Raw genomic sequence first — 20026 nt, 5'->3', positions numbered from 1 at the left:
AAGATTGTCTAAATGAACACTTGAAGATCATCAATTGAAGCACTTAAGTGGTGCATCTGTCTACCTTTGCATCTACACTAAGTGACTTTATATTTGGGAGTACATTCTTGTAATTGCTTGCCCATTTACCACTTCATTTCCAGATTTATAATCCTGTCATTTGCAACATCTAACCGATCATTCAGAATTCAATTTTCCTATCAAGTAATCATTGTGTCACAAAGCTGTATAACCTGCACTTATTTTATCTTTCATAACACAGTAAAAAAAAAAACCAGAACGCTAAAGCAAAATAAAATTTTAAAGCTTTATTCAAGAGTCGCAGTAATCAAAGTTAGAAGCAATAAATATGATTTGATTGTGTGGGAGGTATCCTTGGAGGGTTTGTTCATCTGGCTAATAGAAAGCAAAGATTTCTGAATTTGTTGAGCATTTCATTAGCTAACTGGGAAAACAACCATGCAAGCTACCATATTCTCAAAATATCACTATGAAAGAATGTTTTCTAAAATTAATTAAAGCCTAAAGTAAGATTTTAATACCGTTACGTATAAATGCAGCAACTGTAGTAGTTATGTTTGCATCAGCACTGAATCCTTTTCTACCCAGTATGAAGATAGAGGTTGGAGTCTGTGTAGCTAGATTGACTGGATTTGAAAAAAAATCAGAATCGTTCTATGGATGCTGCATGTTTTTGACAGATGACTGTGTATGTCTACAGCTAGTCTCAACATAAGCAAATTTTTGAAATGTTCTGGTTGCCAACACAGTAGCCCTTTTGTTCACAGCTTCTTTTTTCCCCCCAAGAAATATGTACCCATGTGTCCTGGATTTATCCTTAAGTAGGTGTTGTTTATAAATGAATTGCAGAAGTGAACATTTTTCAGAGGGGTAAAAGACAGACAGTTAGTTCTGTTCAGATGGGCATTTCTTCATTTGCAGATGACTCACCAGAAAGAGACTGAAATTTTCATATGACTTGTCATTCTCCTGTCACGATTTCAAATATATCTTTTTTCTCTTCAAAGGCAAAAGTTTATATGATTGCAGCAGGGGTTATAGGAGGTGTGTATCTTCTGGGAATTATCATTCTTTTTCTTGGAGTAAAGGAAAAAGATGGTAAGATACATCTAAATATGCCTAAATTTATTAATAATTATTTCATGATTGTCTCTGGAAAATATTGTTATTTTATGTATTCTATTCCTCTTAGATCCTTATGCCTTGAATTCAGACAGAGCAATTCCTTTTTGCAAGGGACTTGGGCTCACCATGAAGCATGGTCCATATGTGAAGCTTACAGCTTCATTTCTTCTCATCTCAACGGCAGTTCAGGTAACTTCAGACTGTGGCTGTGTGTTGGCCTCTTTCTAGTCTCGGCATGGAAGAGTCTGAGGCAGCTCAAATGCAAATAACCTTTGGCTTGTGACTGGAGGTGGTGATCAAGGGGATGGTGCCTTCCTCTGCAAATCAGTAGGGAACCAGAGTCTTTTTTGGTGCCTGGGGTCCCGTGCAGCTGGAGATGGTTCATTCAAGTGAGAAGGAAAACCATAGACCTGACCATTTAAAGATGTTTCTTTTTTTTTTCTTTTTTTTTTTTTTTCATAAAAGGTAAGGAACTAGTCCCAGTGACCCAGATTGGCTATTATATGCTATCCATCTACAGTCTCCTGTGGTGTTAGTTGCTTAAAGAATGTTTTTGCTCTTCTCTCTGTTCTTCTCTATAGTGTGTGCTGCTTTAAACCACGGCCCCTTTCTTTTGCATAGGTGACTGTTCTCAGACAGTGGCTGAACCGGTTCTGATGGAGTATTCTGTGATGGAAGGCATTAGGTCAGAGTACGAAGATGTTCAGAGGCAGGTGGTGTTAGCTATTTCAGAACTAGACAGAGCTAATTTTCAAATCAGGACCTGCAGTTGAATGGGGCTCTCACAAAATGATGTGGTATGTCCTCCCATAAAGAGAAGCTATAGAAAAAACTTAAAGCCACTCAGTAAGCAATCTTACTTTCCATAGTCCGGGGCTCTTTTGAAGCTTGATTTGTAAGCTATGTTCAACTCAATAAATACATGGCTTTGATGTGAATCTGTTGGTATGTTCATACCAGTTGAATTGGCTTTATTTTGAAAATATCCATGTTTTTGTCAACAGACTCTTAGTCACATGAGCCACGGATCACAGTGAATATTAGGACAGAGGACAAGAACTGGGCACATGAAAGACCGGTGCTGTGTTCACCAGTAGTCATGGTGAATTAGAAAGTTTACTGGAAAGACTGCTTGAAAGCCTGGTTGCCAGAGAAGCACTGAAGTTTCCTGTTGGTGTGGATTTGGGCAGTTAGTAAGGCTGTCATTTACTGCTTCTGCCAGTCCTTTCTGGATGGCCTAAGCGTGAGAAACGAGGAGAAGCATTTTTGCAATCTATCAGTTGCAGGCACCAAGAGCAACAGCAGAGACAGGGAGAAGAATGATGAGAGTCCCTTGTGGTCCAGATCCTTCCAGCATCCATTCAGTCAGTAAGAGTACAACACAAATCCGGTTGCTTATAGCTAACTACTTGCTGACAACACCCAAAGAGGAAAAGATCTTCTGTCACGCCATATCTCTATTTTTCTTTTTGTACAGACTAAAGGGAAGGTGTAAGGGGAGGCAGAAGCTGGAATTGGCATTGCTCCAGTTCAGCCAGCATGTGCAACCCTTGCTATTATTCATTCTGGGGGTGGGGAACACTGACTTAGGGTGTTCCCCTGTGAACAGATTACTGATGAGCAAAAGAATGGGCAGGTAAAGATGCATTGGCCATAATCCTGGAGTGTGATATTCTACATATGAAACGAAGGCAGAGGAAACTGGGCCACAAGCTAGGGAAGGGTTTGGTGCAATGGAGAAGGGATATAGCTTTTGGCCTAATTTATATGCAGATGATTAGCTGCTGGTAATCTACAAGCACACAAAGAAGCAAGAGTTGATCATGCTGCTGTGGCACAAGTATCAAATCCTCCTCTGTCATTCCACTTCTAGAGAACTGCCCAAGCTGTGCCCGAACCATATTTTGGTGTTCAGAACCCCATGAGTTCTGCAAAAGCGTGGTTGCTGCAGCTTCATCTGCCATTATAATGTAATGCGGCCAGATCCTCCCATGCAGCGAGCACTAAAACTTACCAAATTATCTAACCTAAAGCTATGCTCATTAGACAAGGTTGCATACAGAACTTGAAGTTAGCTGCTTTAATACAAGAATTTGGCATGTGATTAATTCCAGTTAAAGGGTAACTTGTTAGGGAATCAGAGCTTCTGGTGAAAGGTTTATGGCATGGCTATGGAAAAGGAAGGGCAATTTCTTGCAGTAGTCTGCAGCTGTGACTGTGACCATGACACAAGGCAATTGCAACATAGGGAATAGAGTCTTTAGGCAGAATGGTCTCATAAGGCAGTTCCTGTTTTGGTCATTTTTTTTTTTCCCTGTTAGGAGCATGGTTTTCCTCTTGCTTGTCCTGATATTTCTGGCATGTTACTCCAGATAGCAGGAGAGTTACTGTTTCTTTATGTTACTGCAAATGAGAAAAAACAAGGCTCCCAAACCGTACATTGAAGAAATCAGTCTCCAAATATGTTTCGCTAGTATGGAGTGTGATGTTTTTTTTGTGTCTTTTTTCCTTTTCCTTCTTTTGGTGGTCACCAAATATCTTCAATTCAACAGCTGGAGCAGAGCAACTTTGTCCTGTTCTGTACTCATGCAGCCGACCTTCGCAATCACTTCCAGTATTTGGTGGTGACCATCTTGGTGAGTTGTACCTCTCTCCTGTATTTTTATTTGCTAGCTGAATCTTGCTGTTTTTTAGTTCAAAATAATAAAAGACAAGAAGAGTTTTGTGTCTAGATGGAGCTGTTAAAGTGCTATACCATTGTTTGCATTGTGTGTTTGGAATAAAGCTGACACTTCCTACTGTAATTTTTAAGCTTTTAATTCATTCCTTGTTGATTTTATCTGCGAGTCACTTTCTGCTCCTACAAAAAGCAAAAGATGCCCAGGAAGGAGGTCTGGAATTTTAGCTCCTTTTTCCCCTTCCCCAGTCTGATAAGCAGAAAATTAAACAGCCTTAGTTTGTGCATTCATACGCATGAGCGTTCTGGGCCAGGTAGCTCACAAAGATAAATATTTAAACTATCTAGAGACATGAAGGTTCTTCTTTAGAGCAATTGGCAGTGTGATAAAAAGATCTTTTTACAGAACCCTTTTTCTTGACATGCAGAGGTAGAATTCTGCTCTGTTTAGGTGATACCTATAACTCAGTTACACACTGCTGCTGTAGTGTATGGTTTACTTTACAATTACAAATAGTATTAGTAGAAAACTGCAGTCTTCATCCTTCTGACCAAAGTCTTTTTAGCGCAAGTCAACAGTTTATTGTTGCATAGTTACTGGGATGTCTTTCTACTGCATATTTTTAATGTTTTGTAGAGACATATCTACCACATAGAACACTGCAACAGCCATTTTCAGGGAATTTCATGATTTCTGACCAAATTGGCACAGAGATTTTGTGGAACCATTTTAGGGGAACTTCATTTCCACTTCTTGGTTCCAACCTCCAACCCTTTGTATCCTTTTTGATTCCTCCTTTTCCTACATTATAAGACAGATCTTTTCCAGTAATAAAACCAAAATGCTGGAGAGCAATAGCTGACTGTTGGGTATCTTAAGGCTCTGCAAGTAACGGATACCAAGAAGAGGAAGCAACGCCAGTGAAAAGTGTAATATAGTTATAACAGTGAGTTGACATTTGAATTTAGATCAGTTGTAAGACTGTTGTTAGTAGAAATATTTTAGTGCATTAGTACTATATTGCCTGTAGTTGTTAATTGCTATCAGGTAAGTATTATAATATATGGTATGGTAATGTTGATTATAAGTGACTATTTCCATTAGAGGTTGTTCCTGAGAATAAACTTGTAGGGTGGAATATGTAAGTTAAGTATACTTTAAGAAAAGTTTATCTTCTGCTTCAGTTTTCTTCCTGCACAGTGGGGTAGGGCTTAATCAAATTATCATGTCTCAGTTTCAGACCATGAGTCAAAAGACATTGGCACAAAGTTTGACTATTTGCAATAAGCTTGGACTCTAATGACTGTATAGCTTTAACTGATGTGGCTTACAGTAGGAAAAGGAAAGTTTTTGTCCGCTGATACTTGATTACGGAAAAGCCTCATAGTTTTCATTTGTAACATAATAGTGAATCAGACAAATCCCTTGGAGAGGGATGAGGAGAAACAGTAATCTAAATGTTCATTTGCCTTTCAGACCCTCATGTACTAGACAGAAAGATATTTGTGAACTCTACAACCTGTGTACGAAGACAGTGGTAGTAAGCACAGCACAGATTTGCTTTTTTGTTAATTGTAGGTATCAGCAGCTGTGAGCATTCCCTTCTGGCAGAAGTTTCTGCAGCGATTTGGCAAGAAGTGTGCAGCATGCGGGATTTCGGTAAGCAAATCCTTAGAGAAAAGAAATCTGCTTGTGCTCACTTACTGTGACAATTGGAGCCACTTCAAGAACTATTTCAAGCGCTTATAACCTCAAGCTACAAAAAACTTGCTCAGTTTTAGAGTTTGTTTTAAAATTGTTACACCAAATTTCAGACAGATTCCAAGCTTTCAAGAGAAACTTTTGAGAAATAGGTTGATGCTGAAGGGGTATCTCAGCCTTTTTTTGCTGTTGTTAAGAATTTGCACAAGGTTTGCATTACACCACTCTAAGAAGTGAGCCCGAATGATGTTTTATAAATTCAGACCTATGTTGTCTCAGGTTGACAAGTTATCTGTTTTACAAGACTAGTTTTGTTTTTATGTATGATGCTAAGCTGACTGCATTTTTAATTCAGTCACAGAGGAGGAAACAGAAGTCTGTTCCACATCCTCCTCTAGAAACCTAAGCAGAGAGGGGTGCCCCCATCCCTTGAATGGAGAGGGACAGTTATTAGTGAAGTAAAAGAAATTACCTGACCTGCCTGAGAAGAGAAGCCTAGTTTAACTTTGACACAGCTCTACAAAGCCAGCTCAGGGAGTCTGCCCTTGTCTCTGATGGATTATTTTAAGTCCCTCACTTAGTGCAGACAGCAGCAATTTTCTGTCATCATCCTCAGTGAATCATTGTATAGGCCTGTTCCTCCCCATTTTCCCCTGTTTACCTTCAATTACTTGTGAAAGAGGAAAGAAGGAAATTGTCTGCCTTGTGTACAACAAAGCATGAGGACTTGGAAAATCCATGCTGAAGTTCTATGTCAAAGTCTGAACAAAACTGAAAAGTTTAGATCTGGAGACAATTGTTGAATATAATTGAATAGTTATCATTCCTTGCAATTACAATCAGTGTTGGAATGATTTACAAAGAATCACAAGTAACTTTAAAACCCATATTCCAAATAAGCTGGACTGTTATGTGTTTTGAAGCAGACATCTGGAATCTAAGTCCTGTCCTCATTTCTTTTTACCACTGGAGCAAAGAGAATTGCCAAAAGCAGTATTGGACCATCGAGTGGACCAGAAAATGCAGATTTCCTCCTTAGGAAATCTCTTCCTCTGCCTATTTGGCTATGCTTTCTTCAACCATCTTGGCTCTCTAAATTCAGTTTAACATGACTGGAGAGCCTGTCAGCACTTCTGTAAACACAGTTTAGCTTAATTGTACAGTTGAGTTGCTTGACTGCATTATGGTCTAAGCAGGAGTTGGAGTGAAGAAAGCCACCTCTCTATTTCACCTTGTAGACATTTCCCAAGGGACTGTGAATGCTTCCTGTGTGCTCACTGTCTCATTTTGTGTCTGGCAATGCATCACAGGGGCTTCCCGTACTACCACCTTGTGTGATCTGTACAACTAACCTGTTCTCTCTCACTGTGAAACAAACCACATCATCCAAGGCTGTGATGTTTGTCACTCAGGTATGTTCATCTGGAAGGCAAGAAGGCAGGAGAAAAAAAGTTCTTCACTAAAATTCTGCTCAGCTTTCAGGGTGAAGAGGTAATTTGAAATTAAGTTTTCTGGAGAAAAATAAATAAAATAAATAGAACTGCTCCAGATTCACTTTCCTATAAAAGCATTTCTGTGCTGAGGAGACCTCACTGTGTAGGTTGGTACACAGGTACCCTGGTTGTGCAGGGTAGGTTGATAAGTTACAAGAATCCTGACTTCCTTCCACTGGTATTACTCCCTTTCTATTCATTCCCCCCAGGAGATGATCAATCATCTATGTGCTGACTATCTACACTGACTGGAAGTTCAAAGCCTAGACTCCCTGGAAATACAGCATCATACCCAAGCAGGATCCTTCCCATGGTCAGGTTGATGCACAGGCTAGAAATTATGCCCTGCAGTTTACTTGCTTCTGCTTCCATAGGCTTTGTTACACTTAGATTGTCTGCTCTGTCCTCATGGGACAGACATTGAACTTACAATCAGTAAGTCTCTCAGTGACTGGAGGTGGAATTGTCATTAGAAATTTTAAGCGTGGCAACTATTGATTCGTATTTTTGGCGAGATGTCTAAAAAATGGAACCTCTCTCTTGTGTTTAAGTATTAAAGGTTCTTGGAGACAGTGTGGACGTTTGTGCACGTGTGTGTGTTTGCCCCTTATTCTAAGGCTTAAATTTGCTAAAGAAGAAACCTCACAACCTTGGCTTCCATCTTAGCCAACATTAGCTTTTCAAAGAATCATAGAATATCCTGAGTTGGAAAGGACCCACAAGGATCATGGAGTCCAACTCCTGGCTCCACACAGAACTTCCTAAAAATCTGACCCTATGTTATGTCTGAGAGCATTGTCCAAACACTTCTTGAACTCCAGCAGGCTCTGTGCCCTGACCAATGCCCTGGGGAGCCTGTCCCAGTGCCCAGCCACCTCTGGGTGCAGAACCTTTCCCTCACACCCAGTCTGACCCTCCCCTGTCCCAGCTCCATGCCGTTCCCTTGGGTCCTGTCGCTGTCCCCAGAGAGCAGAGCTCAGCGCCTGCCCCTCCGCTCCCCTCGTGAGGGAGCTGCAGGCCGCCATGAGGCCTCCCCTCAGCCTGCTCTGCTCTGGGCTGAACAAACCAAGGGACCTCAGCCGCTCCTCGTACATCTTGCCCTCCAGACCTTTTGCTGTCAACCAAAACTTCCAGATCCCTTTCTGTGGGCCTACTCTTGAGTTTCTTGTCCCCCAGTTTCTATGGGGGTAATCCAGGATTACTCCATTCCAGGTGCAGAATCTGGCACTTGATCTTGTTGAACTTCACACAACTGGTGAATGCCCAGCCCTCTAGCCTAGCAAGATCTCTCTGCAAGGCTTCTTCACCCTCAAGGGAGTCAACAGCTCCTCCCAGTGTAGTTTCATCTGCAAACTTACTTGGCATGCGTTTGAGTCCTGTGTACAGGTCATTTATGAAAACATTGAAGAGAACTGCCATCAAAGTGGAGCCCTGGGGAACTCTGCTAGTGACTGGCTGCTAGCCTGATGTAACCCCATTTACTATAAACTTTTGAGCCCAACCCAACAGCCGATTGTTCACTCATCATATTGTGTGTTTGTCTAGCTGTATGCTGGACATTTTGTCCAGAGAGGTACTGTGAGGAACAGTATCAAAAGCTTTGCTAAAGCCCAAAACGATCACATCAACTGGCTTCCTTTGGTCAACTAGATGGGTAACTTAGCCATAAAAGAAAATTAAGTTAATTAAGCAGGACTTTCCCGTTGTGGACCTCTGTTGGCAATGACAATGATGACATTGCCTTTCAGGTGTTTTTCAATAACTCCCAGAAAAATCTTCTTCATAATTTTACCAGGCATTGAAATGAGACTGACAGGCCTGTAATTACCAGGGCCTTCTTTCTTGCCTTTCTCGAAAACTGGGACAACATTTGCCAGCTTCCAGTCACCTGGGACCTCTCCAGATTCCCAAGACAGTTGAAAAATAAATGAGCCTGATTTTATTCCTTTCTCCATTCAAATCCAGTTTAAAGCTTTTTCAATCAGCCCTGCTAACTCTTGAGCAAGAATCCTTTTCCCCTTTTGAGAGAAGTGCGCCAGCAGGCCTGATGTTGTCCAGACCAACCCCATGATCCAAAAAAAAAGAAGAAAAAACCAGCCAAAATTCTGCTAGTGACCTTGCAGAGAAATCTTGCTAGGTTAGAGGGCTGGGCATTCACCAATATCATTCCCTGCAGCTGGCAGGATACAGGGAAACACTACCTGTGCTCCTGATCCCTTAAATACTAATCCCAAAGCCCCGAAGTCTCTTTTGGTTGCCCTTGGGGTTTCTCATTACGACTACGTCACTGCCTAGATGAAGAAGTAATAATGGATAATAATCTGAGGTCCATACCAGGCTAGGAAGTTTTCTTCTAACATCTTTAACCAGGGCTCCAGGGAGGCAGCAAACTTCCTTAAGAGGGGGGTCTCACTGGCATTTTGGGCCTTCTGTACTCCTGTGGGTTTAGGAGAACTTAGTAAAAAATTTAAAAAAATCCCCAAATTTCCCCAATCTGTTCATCTCACCACCCATACCCCGCTGTCTGATTGCCATCTCTCAGCACTGCTCAGCAGGGAGGCATGCCCTTGTGTGGATCCTGGCTGTGCAGCCCTTTTGCCACTTTCTCTTGCTCCTCACATTCTAGCTGCACATTTTCCTGATCTGCCCTTCCTAATGAGCTGCTGCACAGGTCAGCAACACCTTTCCCATCCCAGAAGGTTCCTCTTCCATAATGTTGCCAGTGAATGGAAGAAATACACGTGACAACTGTGGGATATTGTCTATGACTCGCAGTGACAAGGGAGCAGGGTGCCAATAGCAGAGCTTTTTTGCTTTACCAGTAGGAAGGAGTGAGACTCATTAGCTGTTTATTGCAGCAGGAACACTGCCCCCATGATTGCACTACCATTGCAGGAGTGAAACTCTAGGGCATTGCAGCCTAGTCTTGTGGGTCGTGCTTGTCTTTCAGTAGAAAATTACAATTACAATGATTATTATTATCAATCTAGAATTTTGTTTAAGTGCTTTGGTTTCTCAGTGGGGGCCCCATGTGGAGCATAAGCCTGTCATAAAATTGCTTATAAGCAACATAAAAACTTGTATTGCTGGAGTGCTCTCTTGTGGTGAAATAATGATTTTGACACAACACCGGGCTATGCAAGGATTATGTGTCTGTGCTGGGAACTTGCAGTCAGGAAAGGTTATTTTCTGCCTCCTTAGGTTAGGAGAAAATGCTTTAGATGGGAAATGCATTTAAAACATAAACATAATGGATTAGACTCCAGGACTCCCAGAATCACTTATCATACCAAACTGTAAATAGCAGTGCTTAGGGGAATCACTCTCTGTGAAAGCTCTTCTCATAGCCTCAGCTCCCCAGCTGCGACTATAGAGGATTGAAACACTTAATGTTAAACTAATCCCCCATCATTAAAAAGCCCTGTAGATAAGCCTCTGGTTCTGGATTCTGCGTGTGCCGTGCCCATGGTTCACAGGCGTGGGAGATGGAGCATGTGATGGATATGGGACAGCTGGGCTGTGTGCGTTCAATCAGCGTTTAAAATAGTGGATTGTCAAGCCTGTAAGCCCGTTGCCTCAAGTGGAAGTGGAAGAAATCTGGTGGTTTTAAGTACTGCCAGAAAACAAATCCTGAGCAGCCAAAATTAGTTTAGTTTCGAGGGGAGTCTTGGTGACTTGTGCAACATCATGAGTGTGTCTGGCTGTGTGGAGTGAAGTAAACCCCACTGCCTTCCTGGCTTTAGTTACTGCCAAGTACCTAGACTGCTTTCAAGTAGTCACTGGATGTGAAGGCATAAGCAAATTCTTTTTCAGTCAAGACTTAATTTGATCTCTGAAATAGGTTATTTGCAGGTTAAATTGACCACTGAACCTCTGTCCTTCCGCTTGAAACACAGTGTAATGATGTGAGTTGTAACTGGCATTTCGTCGTCTCTATTACTAAATTGTCAGGAAAATGCCAGCACAAACAGATTAGCAATTGCCCAAGAAGTACCTGGGTGCAGTTTGGGAACTAGATCATTTAAGGGACTTTTCACAAAAATCGTTTCTATGATGTCATTGTTTTGGCTGGGACAGAATTAATTTTCCTTGTAGAGGCTCACAAAATGCTGTGCTTTGGATTTGTGATGAAAATAGTGGCAATAACACACCGATGATTTAGTTGTTGCAGAGCAGTTCTTGCACACAGCCAAGGACTTTTCAGCTCCTCGTGCTGCCCTGCCAGCAGGGAGGCCGGGGGTGCACCAGGAGCTGGGAGGGGACACAGCCAGGACAGCTGGCCCAAACTGGCCAAAGGGATGTCCCACACCATGTGGCGTCATGCTCAGCAATAAAAGCTGGGGGAAGGAAGGAGGAAGGGAGATGTTTGGAGTGATGGTGTTTATCTTCCCAAGAAAATGTTACATGTGGTGAGCCCTGCTCTCCTGCAAGTGGCTGAGCACCTGCCTGCTGATGGGAAGTAGTGAATTCCTTGTTTGGCTTTGCTTGCACACAGCTTTTGCTTTACCCAGGGAATTGCCTTTATCTCAGGCCATCAGCTCTCACAGGCATCTTTCTGATTCTCTCCCCCACCCCACCTGGGAAGAGCGAGTGAGCAGCTGCATGGGGCTCAGCTGCCTGCTGGGGCTAAACCACAACATATGGGCACCCTTCTTTCAGTGACTAGGAGAGCTTAGTAGTTTGAATATGGCCAGCGTCTGCCAGTTGGCTTCATGACTGATAAATAGGCTCTTGGGACTGCTTAATTTACTGGTGCAGTTATAGCCCTAATAATGCTGGCAGAGAAGGCAGTAACATTGCTACTCCTATTTTTCTCTGGTTCTCATGGGCAGGTAAATCCAGGTTGGCTCAGAGCTCTTTAGAAATGTCATTTCACCAAACTACCAAGGCTTTGGTGCGTGTGAATCGTCATTTCACAGCACAATTTTACACTTTGAAAGGAACAGTTCATATATCATTAAATAGTGCTTACTGTAAGTTATATGTACTGTTTTTCTTCTTCCTCAGTGGATGATTCCTTTTGCAGTCATGCTAGTGACCATTCCAAACCTGATCCTGGCGTACTTCGTGGCATTTGTCTCTGGTCTGAGCATTGCAGCATCTCTGCTGTTGCCATGGTAGGAGAATTTTGCATTTGAGGTGGGGAAGGGGTATATGTCTATATATAAGTGGGTACCGCATGTAATTTGCCTCTGAAAGAGATAGAATTTCGTAGAATCATAGATGGAATCATAGAATGGTTTGGGTTGGAAGGGACCTTAAAGATCATCCAGTTCCAACCTGCTGCCATGGGCAAGGACAGCTCCCACTAGATCAGGTTGCTCAGGGCCTCATCTAACCTGGCCTTGAACACTTCCAGGGATGGGGCATCCACAGCTTCCCTGGGCAACCTCTTCCAGTGTCTCACCACCCTCTGAGTGAAGAATTTCCTCCTAACATTTAATCTAAATTGCCCCTCTTTTAGTTTAAAACCATTCCTCCTTTATCCTATATTCCTATTATTATCTGTCCGAGTGAAAAGTTGCTTTCCATCTTTTTTATAAGCCCTCTTTAAGAATTGAAAAGCTGCCGTGGTCTCCCTGGAGCCTTCTCTTCTCCAGGCTGAACATTTTCAGCTCTCTCAGCCTTTCTTCACAGGAGAGGTGCTCCAGCCCTCTGATCATCCTCGTGCCCATCCTCTGGACCCTCTTTATCAGATCCACATCTTTCTTGTGCTGGGGGCCCAAGACCTCGATGCAGGGGCTTCACAAGGGCAGAGTAGAGGGGGACAGAAGGTTAGAGTGTAGCAGAGAAAATATAAGTCAAGCTATGAAAACCTTTTGAGTAGTTCTGTGTTATGGATTAAATACCACAAGAATGTGGGTAAAAGAAACTGAGATTGCAAGGTCCTTGGCTCTTGAGGACTGAAGATACGTGGGAAAAAATTACTCAAGATTGAGCAGGATGGGAAATGTCCTTTCCAGAGGGAATAATTATTGTTCAGGTCAAATTGACCAGAAGGCATGACTGTTGCTGAGAGCTGTTTTGTATTACTCATTTGGACAGTTCCCTGAAAACGCTGAAACTCCAAGAGATCATGGAAACAGAGTGTGAGATAAGCTGTCAGACTATACACGCGTTTCTGCACAGGGGGTCAGAATTCTTTTTTCCAACAGCAAATCATGACATATATTGGGAAAAAAAAAAGTCAGCTCACAGTTGCCATTTGTACAGCTTTCATTCCGATTCCCATCACCAAATACAGTCTCTTTGAAGCAGAGAGAGAATGGGCCCCAGTGCTTTCAGAAAATTTTATTAGCTTGTCAAGAGTTATTTCAGAATAAAACCATTCAGAGATTGAGTCCCTTGAAATGTTAAGGTGTTGTGTTTTTTTTTTTTTTTGATATCACAACTTCTGCTGGACTGACAGTCAGTCTAAGAAATTCTGTCACCTCCCAGAAAGTGTTTGATAATTTTTCTACTGTTTGTCTACATGCTAATATGTGGCTGTGCATTTCTTACAAAGATTTTTGCCCTCCTGTCCAGCAGTAGGACTTTTTGAAGTGGATTCTCTTGTCTGTATAACTAATTACATCAATCAGATCTTAGGAAGTGGAGGGGGGAGGTCCTTTCAGTAAGTTTGAGCTTTGAGAAGAGACTGCGGCTTGAGTTTTGCTGTTACCTTGCTCATCTCTAGGTCAATGCTGCCTGATGTTGTTGATAACTTCCGCCTGCAGAATCCTCATGGAAAAGGACAAGAAACCATTTTCTATTCTTCTTATGTTTTCTTTACCAAGATGTCAGCAGGAATTGGCTTAGGAATTTCTGCTGCCAGCCTGGAGTAAGTAACCCTGCGCTTCCATTTAGTGGACCTGCTCTGAAAGTGTTCTGCCTTTATTCTGTAGAGTTAATTGCCTTTTTGCCCTGAGCCTGAAAGTGCCAGCAGCTCCAGTTGGCTGACCACTAAAGACAGGATTGTTATCATCGAGGCCAGACCACTGAGCATTAAGCCACCTGCCCTAGCATGTTTCAGTTCAGAAAAAACTGACTCCTCTTTAGATGTTACTTTTTCTAAATTATTCTTGTAAAATTTAGTGGCTTGTATGAATAAAGAACTGAACATGAAAGCTCCACAGATTAAGGTCCCCCATGAGAGAGAAACCTGTTCTGAGCAATCCCTGTTGCACCTGGGTTGGACTGTGTATGTGAATTTTTAAGTCTTTACTCAGATTGCAGTAGTGGTGCAGGGTGCAGGTGGCTTGTTTTACATAAAAGGATCACAGATTCCTGCATGGTTTTAGGGAACTGAACACTGAACAGTCAGGAACGGAGCCTTTCTCACAGCTCTGAGCATCACCTAGCAGATGTCAGTTTGGAAGATGCTTTATGTTCTCCTCCCACTACCTGCCTTGTGTGTTCTGACTAGAAGGCCAGGTTGTGGTTGGCCATCTGCCCTGTGTTTGTACATGGCCTAGCAGAAAGGGCCTTTGCCTGCAGCTGCTAGGATTCAGTAGATGTATGGCACACAAATATGCAACGAACACTTAGAAGTAAGCTTGTCTGAAATATTATTTCGCCCTTGGCTCCAAGTCAGGGGTTTTGATAAGCAGAATGCTTTGCTTCAGAGCCTGCGGCTGAAACTGCTGAATAGTGGGCAGTGCTTGGCTGAACCTCTTGGGCCTAGGAGTTTTAGGTGCTTAGTGCTAACACCCTCGTTTGTAAAAGGTTTGTTTGTTTATGTGACAGAAGGTTTGACCAGCATTGTTAAATGTTGAAGTGTAAGGTCAGAAATCACTTTCCAAATTAATGAAGAAGACCGTGTAATTGGGCAGGTCTTTTGGATTGGTGTTTGAAAAGAAGGAAACTTCACCAGGCACCTCTAACCTGCTCTGTATCTTTACAGACAGTTCTTTAATTTTGCTTTTGATAAAGAGCTTGGTTTATCTGCAGCTCAGAACATCAGATCCCAGGCCCCAGCCATGATTAAACTGTCTGCAATTATGGCTGTCATTTGAAAACCAAAGAGCCAAAATGACAGGACGAAGGCTGAGTGAGGCTTACTGCATAAGCCATTTGTGGCTGTATCTGTAACGAACTGTGACAACATTTGTGAAAGATACTACAACACCTTCCCTTTCTCTCCCTCCTTTCCTGCCCCCCCCAAATCTGCTAGTATTTACTGACTGTTTAGGAATAGTTTAAAACAAGCTAATTAGTCTTTACCAATTAGCCCCTTTACTACTCCATTCCAGTTAGCTCCCAGCAATTTCCCAAGGCAGGTATTTGTGGGAGAACATAGAAGGCAGACTAATTACAAATGAGCTGTAGCTTTCATAGCTGCATGTTCAGAGGAAAATAAACTCATTCCACAAATTTGGAATGGGAAATTGAGTATATCAGCAGTTGTGGGACTGCATGGAAGCCCCTGTATTAATGAAGTATAAGTGTGTACCTAATTCTGAGCACTTGAGTAAATTTGTCTGTGTTGAGCAGAGTGCTTAAGTATGTGTTTAAATTAAAGTTAAGTATTGCTATTGAAATTGGTCAGATTATTTGCATACTTTTAAAGCTGAACCTGAATACTTTGCTGAATACTAATGGGAGTCACGTATCAGACCAACTTCATTAGCTGAGATTCCATCCTCCTCTAACTAATTAAATGTTATATAACAATAATGAGAAAATACAGAGATAATGCTGTTATCTGAAACACCACAGACATAGGATTTGAAAAACAAGAAGTGAAACACGTAGGGGTCAGTAGGAAAAAGAGAGGTATAGAAAAAAAAATAGGTTAAGAGCTCTTAAAGAGCATTGCCAGAAAGGAGTAATCCAAGAAGGGGACCTTCAGATGTGTTATAGCCTTTAAATTTTGGACATATGCACACCACTGTTATTTCCATTTGTTTAGGTTTACTGGTTACAAGCCAGGGATATGCAGACAATCCAATGATGTGATCCTCACACTGAAAATCCTCATCGGAGCAGTTCCTGCTGTCCTCATCCTTGTAGGTTTATTTATACTTCTCTTCTACCCAATCACTGAAGAAAGTCGGAAGGAAACAAAGCTTGCGCTGGAAGTGTTAAGGTAGGTTTAAACTGGCAGCGAACAGCAGTAACATCCTCACGGCAGCTCTTAGTCATATTGGAGAAAAATTACTAGCTACCAAAATATACCTCTATATTCCTTACCACAAAACAAAACAAAACAACACTCTATTAGCTGAATTATTAACTGAATGATACCATTACGTCCTCCAGTATCTTATTTTTGTAGTATTGTACTAGCTCTTTAGAGGGCCATTTATCAGATATATCAGCTGCTCTATTGTACTTCTTTGGGGGTGGCACACAGAGCACTGTTGTTGTACAGTGTTTCAATCCAGAAATGAAGAATTTTCTAGCCAGGTTAAATTACTGGAGAAAATGTGAATAGTTACAGTTTTCTTGTGTATAGAAGAAAACAGGATTATTGTCAGCATTCTTGTTGATTGTGGCATATAAGAAACATCCAAACAATTTGGGCGAGTAGGCAGGAAAGATCGTGGGACCAAAAGAAAGGACAGCTTTGAGCATTCATTCTCTTTTTTCCCTATCTCTTACCCTTCATCCCTTTTCTTCCCTCTCTGTCCCTCTCTAAAGAAAACCTTGCTTAGCTCAAAATCATCCACCTCTGTTAAATAAAGGCCTGGTATGCTGAGGATATGCATAAGACATACAGAGCACATGCAGTCAATCCTAGAAGACTGATGGATTAAATATTAAAGTTGTTACTCTTGGTATGTTTTTATCATACCAACTTACTGGAGTTGGAAACAAATTTCCGTGCTAAGGGATCAATTCCAGTGCACGGATTCCTGGGACCACTTCATTGCCCTGCAGTATCTAAGATACCGCCGTGGGGTTGGCAGATATGACACAGGCCTCTCAGGCACCAGCTCCTTTTTGCACGGCAGCTGCAAACCGGAGGGGACAGGCTAAACAATCTAAAATGGCACTGGCCCTTCTGCGTAGGCACCTTATTCCCTGTCCATAACAACCACATCTTGATGGTGGTTCTCGGTTGTCTTAGTTGTTTGAGATTGCCAAACTGTGGCCTGTCTAGTGGCCTGTTCACACATTGTTTGTCCTGCTTTTAACAGAAGGAGCCATCAAAGCACAGAGAACCTGGATGACCACAGAGAGGACACCTCGGTCTGAAAGCTCTGAATACCAAGACTTTTTAAACTCAGTCTCATACCCCGCACAGAAACTCCGTGTGAGTCTTCTGCGTCATTTCCATGCACATATTGTCAGAAAGGATAAAGAATGATAAAGAATGACAGTCAGTAATGAAATCAAGCAAGGAACATCACCATGTAAATAATAAATACAGCTCCATGCACTATCCTAAAAGAGACATTACAACCATGCAGGCGTGCAAGCTATTGAAGGTTTGCCTTTTTTTGTTTGTTTTTCAATGATAACATAAAGCTATGATTTTGTTGCAACACAAGGGTCTATGAACTTGTAGGCCGAGGGAAAAAAGTATAAATACGGTATACTACCCAAATATACCTTGTGATACATTTCAATCTCAGAGACCGGGGTAGGTTTCGAACTTAATTTCTATCTATACATTGCACGCTAGCCTGTTTAGAAAGCACTTTGGAATCCTGAAGTATGCTATAAAAATACAGGATATATTTTGTTTTGAAATGAAGCAAATCACAGATGGAGAGATATTTTGAGGATTTTCTTGCAAAGGGTTATTCTGAAAGAGATTTGATGTAATTTAACTTTATAGATTTTATATGAAACAGAACCTTACATTTCCGATTGTCAGAGTTCCTTGCTTCAGATAACTTTATACTGATCTTTGTCAGAGTGTGAGGACTTAATTTCAAACAACATCTTCACTCAAGGTACCCAAAATATGTAGCCTCTTCCAAAATTTAGAGTAGGCCATTCAAATTTCTGTAACTTTGGCCTTTAAGCAATCATGGTACCCACCTGTTTTTCATGTGGGTTTTGTCAGCCTTACAGAACACCGTGGCGTCACTGTTAATCTCAGCTTGCACACAGTGTTTTATAATAATGAGGTTACACCTGACTTTGAAATGGTGATTCTTTTCAGTCAGGGATCTCATTATGGCTTTAGATATATTATCTAAAACCTCATTTCTACTATAGGTTCACGCTGCTGAACACATTTTGTAGATAAAAGATACACCTCAGGCACTTTCCGGGGCAGTTAAATTCAGGCTTAGTCATTCTGGGCTTTTTGTGGAGTCAGTGGAGAGACAGACACCTCCAGAGGCTGCTTCCAAGCTCAGGCTAAAATGACTGGACTCTGAAGACAGATATCTAAATTTGGAGGGGAGTGTGATGAATTCAAGAGTTGAAGGCTTCTTCACATGAAGAAATTAGCACAGTGCAAAACAAGACATGAATTTACAGCCCACTGGCTTCACTGTACAAATAAATATATGGGAGGGTGCCTTAATTTGGGGCTAGAAGTGCCTTTGAAGGAGTAGCCCACCACGTCTAGGAGCACCTGTGGATACTCCTGCGGGTGTCACTGGAGGCAGTGACCATAAGCAATTTGCTCAGGGACATCTGGGGAAGTGACTCAGTGCTGGGACTGGAAACTGGAAAAGCTTTTACTGAAAGACCCTGTAAAATAAAATCAGTGCATCCACAGAGTGTCTCGTTAACACTGAAACCTTTTCAGGCAAGTTGAAAGTCTAAAGCTTAATGAACTGTCCTAGTTCAGAAAAGTGCTTGATAATGAGTGAGCCTTTAAGGGTGTATTTTGAGTGTGCGTGGGTAAGAGTTAATGATGTCTGAGACTTGTATTGAATTGACATCTAGGGATGGGTTTTTTAGGTTTCAGTTCTTGAACAAGCCAAGATTTCTATTGCCTGGGGCACGTGCATTTACAAAAATAAAAGCCATAAGCCCGTTTACATTTCTGAGTTTAATAGAATTTGAAATAGCAGATACACTTCATTTTGAAGTACGTAAATGATGTAGTAATATCACATAGCTCCAAAAACATCACAGAAAACATTCTGGGGGATTTGATTTATTCCATAACATTTGTGTCTGTCTGAACAGTCTTCTTTAAAAACAACCAGAAGTCCTAGTAAAGCCTATTTATTTTTAAAATGTTTTTTGTTTTCAGATGCTATAAATCTGTAGCTCAAAGGCAGTGATTCTGTGTCAGTTTACATAAGCCAAAAACTTAGCCCAGCGATAAAAGGATTGCAGAAACTGCTGGCTGTGGTTGATTGGAAGAATTTGAATGTGGCCTGAGATATTATTTCTAGATCAGTTGTGCAGTTGCCTCTAAACTTTGCAACACCCCCATCCTGACTTCAGTCTCTTGCAAAGGTAAACTTGGTTGATTGATTGTAAACTTTATTCCTCTGCTCCAGTGAGACAATGTGATATTTACCTAACAGAGATGCACTTGGTCTTCACTTTGCATATAGTAGTAGCGTCAAAATAAAATGGAAAACCTCCATTGATGAAATGTAGCAAAATATTTTTTGTATTTTGAAAATCTCAATTATTTTATTTGATTATCAGAGTTGTACTTTTGTTAAGAAAATGAATGTATTTTTCTAAGCAAAGAGAATGGAAGAAGTAAGTGCAAGGTAAGATTTTTTTGGCAATTTTGTTTTTTAGGGCTTATTGGTGCTGTAAAACAAATGAACTTTGAATATCTTCTTGTCATTTTTAAATGATGTGTACAGTGTATGTATGTTCAGAACATGTGACTGGAAGTAGATTCTTACATTGGCAACCGTTCAGATTAAATGCTAATCTAATGTAAACCTCCTGCCTTGCACTGATTGTCAGTAACAAGGGCCAAGTTCAGTCCCCAGGGGCTCTCATTCAAGTAATACCCAAATACAGTCACAAGAACATGGGAGATTGGATTAAACCAGCTGGGTGCCTAATGGACAGCACTTCCCCACCTACACACAAGCAGTTCCAACAAATTGATTTACACAAATAAGAGGAAGAAAAGGATAACAGAAT

General features: G+C 41.4%; 1 protein-coding gene across 3 annotated transcripts in view; it reads left to right on the top strand.

Moving 5' to 3' along the window:
• MFSD2B (MFSD2 lysolipid transporter B, sphingolipid) overlaps window positions 1-19818 on the top strand; it is a 43022-nt gene extending 23204 nt beyond the window's left edge. For 2 of the 3 annotated variants that reach the window (XM_083830798.1, XM_083830799.1), the window contains 8 exons: window positions 1029-1119; window positions 1214-1335; window positions 3699-3782; window positions 5403-5483; window positions 12026-12135; window positions 13695-13838; window positions 15909-16085; window positions 17140-19818. In XM_083830798.1, the coding sequence (XP_083686924.1) occupies window positions 1029-1119; window positions 1214-1335; window positions 3699-3782; window positions 5403-5483; window positions 12026-12135; window positions 13695-13838; window positions 15909-16085; window positions 17140-17197 (867 nt within the window). In that variant the 3' untranslated portion in view covers window positions 17198-19818. Of the gene's footprint in view, window positions 1-1028; window positions 1120-1213; window positions 1336-3698; window positions 3783-5402; window positions 5484-6835; window positions 6938-12025; window positions 12136-13694; window positions 13839-15908; window positions 16086-17139 lie in introns of all 3 variants that reach the window. The other variant, XM_083830797.1, reaches the window with a different exon arrangement.
• The last annotated feature ends 208 nt before the right edge of the window (window positions 19819-20026 follow it).

This window comes from Anser anser (genome assembly GCF_964211835.1).
Source record: "Anser anser genome assembly, chromosome: 3".
Lineage (NCBI taxonomy): Eukaryota > Metazoa > Chordata > Aves > Anseriformes > Anatidae > Anser > Anser anser.
This window is presented reverse-complemented; position numbering and strand designations above follow the sequence as displayed.